The following is a 10,140-nucleotide window of genomic DNA, read 5'->3' on the forward strand; positions in this document are numbered from 1 at the left end:
CGAATATCGAGCTAAAAACTTATGCTTTAGAGTGCATTCTCCCCAACCAGGATTTTTTTCTCTGCCTAATCAATTTTGGTACGTGCATTGGTACCCAATGTTTAGAGAGTATTTGTGTACAGACGTGGCTTGCGGTAAGAACGGGCCGTGTACCAATAACGTGTGTTTTGATAAGAAACAGATGCTACGTCATAGAGTCATGACATATACCTCTAATTCAGGTACAGTGCTGACCATAGTGTCCGACTAACATGGACGACATAAGCTGAACACACATCCATTGTAAGTTCTATTTATTCAGATCTACTTGTGTTGACGTTTTAGACGCTATCACATTTAATGCAGAAGAAAAGTATTGATTATGTATACACAGGTGTGTTTCACTGTTATATAACTGACACAAACGCATTTTGAAATTGAACACTTGGCAGTTAGAAATCGTCATGCCTAGAACAGCCATCCTCATCGTGCTGCTGAGCCAGGCTTTCGCCCAAGTAGGTACAGTACTGAAAATACATATTGGTTCTTCCCAATCATGATATACACTTAACTAATTGTTTGTCTAATGGTTAGATTTTAGCTAGTTTATAATTCATGACAGCTGTTACACAGAGTCCTAAGATAAGAAAGAATATCTCGCGTCCTTCTGACGTTGTGTAACAGTCGGGGATTGCTGATTGGAGGTACATTTCATCTCGTGTTTTACCCGTAAATAGTCTGTACTTTGTCTATTGGGTTTGTAAGTTATCTAGTCAAGTTTTGGTGTGTTTTTAGTCCATTCAGCCTGTGCGGCGTGGAGCTGTTCCAAAGTTTTATCCTGTTTAAGATTTATGCATAAAGATTCAGAATGACGAAACACTCTCCACAAGACTGTATGACAAGAGGGATGACTTCAACTTTCCAAAGGTCAACTTTACCTTCATGTCGAGCAATATTCTAGAAGCTCCAGCCTTTGGTGTTTACATTTCACAACGTTCGAGATACAATCAAGCTTGCTCTTTCTACAAAGGTTTCAAAGAGCGTCATACGACTCTTGCTTAGAATTGGTTTGACCAAGGTTACAACATTCAAGGCCTCAATAAAGCTTTAACAAAGATTTTAATGGTAGACATGTGGAGGACATTTCCAAATTTGACACATCAGTGACAAAAATGAAGTCCATTTCAATTCCCTGTTTTGACTTGAACCATATGTTCTCGTATTTTGTCAGGTGAACAATTAACTTACCTTTGCATGTGTTTGTGACGGGCGCCACCGTTGGGGCATGATACACTCACCTTTTCGCGAACACATGGTATCATGACTAATTGATAGTGATTCATAAACACATGCTCGTGATATAGACGGAATAGTACAATCGACTCTGCTTTATGCAGAGATTTCCATTGGATATGAAAAGGGTTTTGTCGCTTTTATTTCCATTTCTGTCTGGATCTGTGTAACATTTGATGTACTCATACCAAACCTACTTATTGAAATGCGAAAAGCTCACTTCGGCGTTCATGGTTACGTTTTTTTCTGAAACATGCTGAACAATCCTCGGAATAGTGGCGATGTTTCAGAACGATCATTGGTGAGTTGATAAATCACAGATAACCATGATCGCTTTTGTGCTAGTGTTTGTAATTTGTTTTCTCAAAGGAGAATGTTACTGTAGCAGGTGCTTACGTGTTTTGAACTGTAGAGTCAGTCAGTTGGGTTTACGCTGACTGTATCCGTATTCTAATTTTATGACATCAGACAATATGTCAGACAAAGACCTCACCCCTTTGGGGAATAGAACCCGCCCTCTGCGTGACAAGGGGAGGCTGTAACTACTGGGCAGTTACAACCCATGAGCAGTTAACGTCCGGTAATACAAAAAGCAGCAACTTTTAAACTAGCTAGTACATGCAGCAAGGATGTTTGTGATGTCACCTGCCTATTAAATCCCTTTGTCAATCCAACCTGTCCTCTTTTACAGGCAACGGTTGACGGAGCAGCAACACAAACTGGCGTCACAAGTGCGTATTTTTTTTGTCATTCTGAAGTGAAACATGGGTATTACCACCTTCATAAACAACAACGCTGAAAGATATCATTGTTTATTGACTGCCAAATTAAGTCTCCTGTATTACTATTTATACATGTATGAATTCTATAATGTACAAGTAATTGTCTACCGGATATATATATACATGTATAATTGTCGGTTAGTGAGTGAGTAGGTGAGGAGTGAGTGAGTGAGTGCTGTTTAATAACAGATTCATCAATGTCAAAGTAATTGAGTTTTGACCAGACAACCCGGTGACAGAAAGGGCACGATTGATCCACTCAAGGAGAGTTAAGGTTCACAGAGACTGGCCATAAAATCCCGATTTAAGTATGCTGTTACGACATGCATGATTTAATTGAGACCTGTCCGGGTTTAGACTCCAGAATTCGCTTACTATTGTTATTATTATTTACATTAAAAATACAATAAAAAATGCAGCGAAGAGGGTTGGGGTGATCCTGGCAAAGCTGGTTAGGCTGGTTAGGCTCATCATCAGCTCAGGACCCTTGCCCCCTCTACACGCAGCCCAGACAGCGAATGGGATTTCTCCCAGGAAGCACTGCCTAGTTGACCCCACCGAGAACGTTTCGGAGAATGTGAAAACTCCCCAACACTGCAGCCTCCTGCATTACCCAGATTGTCAGAAGGGCTGTATTCCTGGTAGCAGTCCTCGGGACTCTCCCAATGTCAGTCAACAGGTTGGGAGGTACCAAACCTAAGGCACCGAGAACAATGGGGAGTCGGACAACTTGGTACTTGGGATGCAAGCATGACATTTCGGTCTGCATATTTGCTATCTTTTTCCTCAGTCTTGTCAATCACATTATATTCAATAATATAATGATTTCATTGGATTTATCAAAAAGGACAAGATCAGGTTTGTTGGCCTGGATAGGTATGAGGCTGTATACGGGCCTGTTTCAAAGAAGTTTTTATTCATCATTTTCCATGACGCCCCAAACATTTACTGGGTCATACCATGGATGGAATGTGTGTCAAAACCACAAGCATGGCGAAGACGGTAATAAAATGATCGAACCACACCATCTTGTCGCTTAAGATACTGTGTTTGGGTCAAATCTTGGCATCCACTGACAATGGGTTGGACAGTCCCATTAAATTCATTTCATAATCTACATTTCGTATTTACATGTTGATGAAAAATCACACATTGACGGTTTCTGGTTGGAAATGATTGGTCCCGAGCAACAAATAGGAAGCCTTCTGGTTCACTTTTCAGGCCAGCCGACTTCACTCAAGGGAATGATTCTGCAGGGTTGCTGGTCATCTCAACACACTGCACATAAACTCGATACAGTGGTCGTTTAGATAACCTCTCTTTAAAAAACTGGGCTGCTTGGTTGACACTCATTTCTGTACCGTCCAGCAGTACAGATCCATCAACAAAATCAACAATTTCTTGTTTCGTACAATCAACAACACCAAAAGAATACGAAAGGACGAGTACAGTATTAGTATTTATTATTATTTTTGTTGTTTGTTGTTGTTTGTTGTTGTTGTTGTTGTTGTTGTTAAGCCAATCACGCCGGAAATCCGTGTTAGATTCCACGACCCACCTTATAACATGAAGCCAGTTCTTGGTAATGTGGCCGGTGTATAGTGAGCCCTCATTAATCGAATCATTGTATGGACTATTTGTGTATACGCAAAGAATAGTAATCTCTTAACATTTCTGTACAAAAGCGGAATAGCAGGGTTCCCGTTTGTTTGTTAGTCTGTTGTTTAAAGTCGGCCTCGGCGTTATGTAAATAATCGAATATGGACCAGACATTCCAGTGATTGACATCATGAGCATCACCAAGCCTGACCACCCGTTCATACCCGGAATCCCCACGGGTCTATGCTTTATCTAAGCACGTGACTAGAAGGATAAGTGGGTGGACGAAATGGACACTGATCACGAACATGGAAGGGCAGCTGTTAGCTGTGGGCTACCCGACAAATACCGATTCAATAGTACATCGCCGAAGTCGTTAATCTGTAGTGTGACGTTTGTGCACGTGACACCGTTAAGGGTGTTGTCTTCCGTTCAGACAACCACCCGTCGACAAGACTCTGCTGGACTCACTGGTAGATGGTACACTAAAGGACGACATGTTATACAAGTCAAACACTCATAACTCATATCATATTTCAGGACCCTCTGATTCTGTGATACTGGCATCACTCAATGCCCTGAAATCTGAGGCTGCTGATTTGAAAAGTGTAGTAAAAATCATCAAGGACGCCCTTAACTATGACGTGGATGTTGGAGGTAAAACGTTCGATATATTTGCTTTAGTTGCCTACATTTATACTCTGTTAGATGACAGTATATTGTAGTGTTTAACAATGATTGTATCTATGTTATAGTGTTACAGTTGTGATTTGGTAGACGCTCGTTGCATTGTGCTTAGGCAGTGATTAGTCGTCAAGAATGTAGTACTATGTAATCTAAGCAGTCGTCACAAGTTACTATAGTTAGATGCTAGTGTGGTGTGTAAGCTTCCGGAAACGGCGGCTCTTATAAAGCGACGTTCACAAGGGTAGATGGTACTTGAAAGGACGAATGTGTGATACACAAGTATCAAATTATCAGTCACTATTTAATATTTCAGGAGACGAGCAATTGATGCAAGAGCTTTCTCAGCTGCAAGATGAAGCCGGTAATTTGCTGGTTCACGCAGCAACGGTCAAGAACCACGCTAAGGATGCTATACGTCAGCTGCAAAATGGAGGTAAACTCGTTGGATAACATTGTTGTGGTTGCCTATTTAAAAGTCAATGGTTTGGGCGCAAATAGGTATTCTGTTGGCTAATTTCACCCTTAAACTATTAAACCACTTCATATATTTAATTACGCGATGAGGCAATAAATAGATTCTGATTTCAAAACTAGAATGGGGTAATATTGTTATTTGTTGTTGTTGCTGTTGTTGTTGTTGTCACCCCGTGATATAACCTATTGCTAAAAGAAACTCACTCACTATTGCTACAAGCTATAAGAAGTAGAAGAATAAGTCCTGACCTGGCTGCCTTTGTACAAAGCGATCTTAGCGCTAAGACAATCGTAAGCCTATGTTAAAGAATGGGAGTTACGATCATCTTAGCGCTAAGATCGCTTTGTGCAAGTGGGCCCTGATGACTAGAGTGGTGATATATGGACACTGATAATATATTGAACATGGAAGAGCAGTTATCAGGTATGAACTGATTCAAGCAGTAATTCACTTTGTCCAGACCGTGTAGGCATCAGGATACAGGTCGAACAAATGCTGTGATATGACTACTGTGCACGTGACACAATTAAGTGTGCTGTCTAACGTTTAGATGTTGCATTGTACACTACAAGACGAACATTCAGCCACAAACTCATCATAACTCGCTATTTTATTTCAGCACCGTCTTACTCGACAATACTCAGATCAATCTTAGATCTGAAATCTGAGGCTGGAGTATTCCAGATTCAAGCCACAACTACCAAGGACGCCATTTTTGCTCTTATAAACCAAATGAAAACCCAAGGTAAAACGATTGATCATTATGCTTTAATTGTGTTGCAGTATATATTGATGCCGGGCGTATACTGACGCCGGTCGTCGCCGGGCATATATTGACGCCGGGCATATATCGTCGCCGGGCATACATTGTCGTTTCCTTTAAATGGAATGATTCTATGGTTATAGAATATGAATATACAACATTGAGACCACAATGTTATAGAATAATAGGGTGGATAGAAGAACATCACGTTTATCCTAATTTCTTTTCGCAGATTGTACTTGCGTAGACCTATGTACGGAATCCTTAAAGGGACATTTTTCTTATGCGGCGTTTATGGTGCTAGCCTACCGAGATACCCAGATACCACATTGTGCTACCCCCTGGCTTTATTCCTTATTGCCGAGCGCCAGGCGGGCCAACAAGTGCCATCTTGTAACATCTTGTAACATCTAAGCATATATACTCAACTGCAAAAGAAACGCCAGTCAAGTTGTTTTTTTATTTTGTGAAATGCACAAAAGAGTAATTTGTGAAAAGAAACGTATACAACCTTAAAGAGACAGATTGAAGAAACACTGTTCACTTTTTACATCATTCACTTGGAGCACATCGCAGGAACGCAGTCGTTTCGTGTTGTTTGACGTTTTTCGCAATTGCAGCGCACATCACATGCAAAAATGTATGCATTTTCCCCCTTGGTCATCCTTTATAAGTCACTTTATGAAAAAAGCCTAGCATTTCTCACTCGACTTTGAAAAAGGACAGGAAACCTGGTTCGAATCCCAGAGAATCCCAGAGACGCGTTGCCATTGAGATGCTACAGGCCTGATCAACGTCAACTGCAGCGGCGAGGCACTGTGGATGTCATGTGTCTGCCATCACCAGACTCGTCACAAGGCATCAACAGACGGGCAGTGTCCAAGACCGACCTCGTTCTGGACGGCCAAGGGTCACTGCTCTACGGCAGGACCTTTACATTCGGGTGACACATCTGCGTGACCGACAGCGACGAGCAACACAGACAGCTGCAGCCATTCAAGGTCCACGTCATCCCGTGTCAGCCGATAGTTTGTCGTCGTCTAAGAGCGGCGGGGATCACATGTCGTCGTCCTTATGTCGGGCCCATACGTCACCGTCAACAACGTCTGCAGCACCCGAGTTGACGACGTCAACAGTGGCAACAAGTTGTCATCTCAGGCGAATCAATGTTCAATCTTTCTCACGCCAGTGGCCGCATCAGAGTGTGAAGACGACGTAATGAGCGTTACGCTAACTGCTGTGTAGAGGAGGAAGCATCGTGATGTGGTGAGGCTTCAGTTATCATCACAGGACCCCTCTACACGTGTTCCATCAGCGTCTGACTGCTGTCGTGAACAGGGCTGATGTTCTTCGTAATAACGCCACACACCTCTTCCTGCGTCAACCTCAACCCCAGGTCTTTCAGCAGGAAAACGCTCTTCCCCATACAGCACGGGTCTCTATGGACTTCTTCAGAGTGAATAACATTCCTGTGATGCCCTGGCCGTCTTTGTCACTGGACATGGCGCCCATTGAGAGATTGCGAGACGTCTTCAGGCTGCAGACAGCCACATACGCTTCAGAAACTGGAAGCCTTTTTGGTGCGGGCATGGAACGGGTTTCCCACAGCCTTCTTTCCAAGACATGTCGACTCAATGGGGTATCCAGCCTGTATCGCAGCTAACGGAGGCCACACACGCTATTGATTGACACGACAGACACTTGTAATTTTTCTGGGATTTTTCGGGGGGATTTTTCAATGGTTGGTTGTCATCAAACAATCAACGCCTTTTTTTATCAAATGTTTTCTCTTTTACCATGTTAATATTATCTCCATATCTTTTAAGGTCTTAACGTTATCCGCATTTTATGTAGAAATTGCGTTTCTTTTGCGTTTGAGTATATGTATGATTACAGTGTTGTCCTCCGTTCAGTCAACCGCCCGTCACAGAGGCTCTGCTGGGCGTAAGGGTAGGTCTTAAATTAAAGGAAGACCATTAGTTAATAAGTTAATCATGTAACAACGTATTGTTTGATATTTCAGGAAACCCTGGCCATGCATTGAACGGGCTTTTACAAATACAAGTTGAAGCTGACCAAATGTTGAGCCAGGAAGCAACTGTCCAGAAACACGCTGAGGACATCATACGTCAGCTGCAAGGTCAAAGTCCACTCGCTGGATGACTGTTAGAAGCTGCCCATGTGTAATTCACAAATAAATTTGTTTGGCGCAAACACGTCTTCTGTTGACTGAGTTTACCCTTAAATAAACCCCACTTCCTATGTTTAATTACACCAAGAAGAAATAAAAACATTTTTATTCTTATTTCAAAAATAATATAAGATGATGTCATATATCATACATGAAGGTATTCGTCAAAATTTTATGTTGTAGATTACAAGATTGATTCTAATAAGAAACGTTTGTCCAACTTTAATGATTCACAAACAGCGGTATCCGCCATCATCAAAATAGAACATGTCAACAATTCATTTTGGACAAGTATGTTTGGTAACATTGTCAAATTGTCAGTGATGGTCGAAAATATAGATATAACCGCAAATGAGGCGGTATTTCCAGGGTGGATGCATTATCACAGAATTGTCTCCCTTGCAAATGGTATCTTACTGTTGTCCTGCAGAAATGCTGTAATCGTGGAACAATCGATTGTTCTTTGACAAGAGTCCTACATACATCAAGGGACTTAACTCTGCCAACTCTATTCATCGGTTTGACATGAACGCATCGCTTCGACAAAACCCCGGAGCGATAAGGGTTCTGGTCAGTCTCTGTCTGGCTCTGTATGATGGCTCTCTGCCATAGAAGCGCAAATTAATGAAAATTATATATTCCTGAATAACATAAGGCGGCAGTTCAGCTGTTGCCTTTTGTATATTCAAATGTTGTTAAAAAATACTGAACCGTTTATAGGTTATGATCCGGACGTGAACCCTACTTACATATTAACGAAATCATTTTTTTCCTTTGAAACAAAATATCTGATAATTATATAATATGATTGCAAAAGGCATCACTTCAGCACGTGTCTGATTTGTATGTAACATGTTACGTGTAATACTGAACAGTATTTTGGTGTTTTCACTGTAACTACGGAAATAAACCCGACTCTCATTTCATTATATGTCCGGCGTATTGACATGGAAACGCAATAACTTGTTCTAAATTAGTGCATAGCAAAGGGATCCTTCTCGTGTGTTAATAAAGTTTCATAATTATTATTGAACAGTCACATTTCCACCACACCTTTAAAACGCAATACAAAACAATTTCAATTATCCAACGCACTTCCAACACGTCACGGGCGTGTATACAAGGTTAAATACTATTATGATCCAGGGCCCACTTGCACAAAATGACCTTAGCGCTACGACTATCGTAAGCCTGTGTATGGGAGCTACGATGTATGGGAGTTACGAAGTGAATTTGTCAGCATAAAGTAAAATATATTGATAAGATCAAAATCTCAACGAAATCAACATATATAAAGACAGTCATACACATCCGATATGGCATGGCAGTTGCCCGAGGTAGGGTTGCAAACACTACCTTTTAACATAATAGACAAAGGGCACACAACCTAAAATCGACACATTAATAGCGTGTATGGCACACCCTGCTTACAAGACACCCAACCGTGTGCGAAATACACATAATGTCGGAAAGCGCACGTAACAACTCCAACTATAAGTAAGTACGTAAGTAAGTAAGACTCCCAAAACCTCTCCGGCGCACAGAAAAAATCAGCCGTTTGATAACGTCACGTGGGATACGTCGCAATTGTTCTAGCAGGGCCCGGATCAGTTCTTGTCGGTTGGCTGGAGGATGTGGTCGCTGTCGAACACGACGATCAGTGACATCCCAGGGGTGTTCTATGGTCACGGCAACACGTTGACATTGTTGGCTGAAAGCAGGAAGTTCTGTATGATTCGGGCTGTATGGGGTCTGGTGATAAAGGACACCGCTTGGCAGCTGTTGTAGAAATGTTAGGTCAATCGCTGAACTGTCAAATTTCAGTTAACGATGACCAGTGGTCCCCACACCATAACACCCCCTCCACCAGACGGCTCGACCTCCTGAACGCAACATGCCGCCGTGTGTTCCCGCTTCGGAGGTAAACACGCTGTCTTTCATCAGGTCTTTACAGACTGAACCGGCTTTCATCAGAGAAGACGACCCTCTGACAGTCAGGGTTCATCTCAATCTCTGTCGACGATGTTGCGCCGTCCTCTATAAGGTCTGCTTGAACCCTAAGTCGCCTGGCCCATTGTTTGTCGACTAATCTTGCCCTAAGACATCGGTCGCTGATTATGTCACTGTCAGGAATCAATTCCGGAGAGGCAAAGTACGCAAGTACCGGTCTTCATTGAGCGTAGGTACCCTGGGTGTGCCTGTTCTTGGTCTGTCTGATGTCTGTCCGGTGTCTATATAACGTTGCAGCAGGTTGGTTACAGAGACACGGGACTCTATGTATCGTATGCACCCGTCCCCTATGTATCGTGTGACACCTGTATACTATATATCGTGTGACAAATGTATACTATATATCGTGTGAGGGCCGGTC

At 42.2% G+C, this 10,140-nt stretch overlaps 1 protein-coding gene across 1 annotated transcript; it reads left to right on the top strand.

Moving 5' to 3' along the window:
• Window positions 1–253: 253 nt before the first annotated feature.
• On the top strand, window positions 254–7,783 carry LOC139459303 (uncharacterized). Its single transcript, XM_071240757.1, has 7 exons — window positions 254–282; window positions 432–494; window positions 1,964–2,003; window positions 4,194–4,310; window positions 4,654–4,773; window positions 5,435–5,560; window positions 7,602–7,783. The coding sequence occupies exons 2-7, from the start codon at window positions 444–446 to the stop codon at window positions 7,739–7,741; spliced, it is 594 nt and encodes a 197-aa protein (XP_071096858.1). The 5' UTR covers window positions 254–282; window positions 432–443; the 3' UTR covers window positions 7,742–7,783.
• Window positions 7,784–10,140: the final 2,357 nt, after the last annotated feature.

Source organism: Haliotis cracherodii, unplaced genomic scaffold (assembly GCF_022045235.1).
Source record: "Haliotis cracherodii isolate W230 unplaced genomic scaffold, xgHalCrac1.p SCAF_13, whole genome shotgun sequence".
Taxonomy (NCBI): Eukaryota; Metazoa; Mollusca; class Gastropoda; order Lepetellida; family Haliotidae; genus Haliotis; species Haliotis cracherodii.

What these genes read in the sequence shown, in the direction of transcription:
- LOC139459303 (XM_071240757.1), top strand. Translation starts at nt 444, where the DNA reads ATGCCTAGAACAGCCATCCTCATCGTGCTGCTGAGCCAGGCTTTCGCC. An exon ending in CTATGACGTGGATGTTGGAG is followed by an intron (nt 4,311 to 4,653) that starts GTAAAACGTTCG and finishes TTAATATTTCAG; the next exon opens with GAGACGAGCAATTGATGCAA. An exon ending in ACGTCAGCTGCAAAATGGAG is followed by an intron (nt 4,774 to 5,434) that starts GTAAACTCGTTG and finishes ATTTTATTTCAG; the next exon opens with CACCGTCTTACTCGACAATA.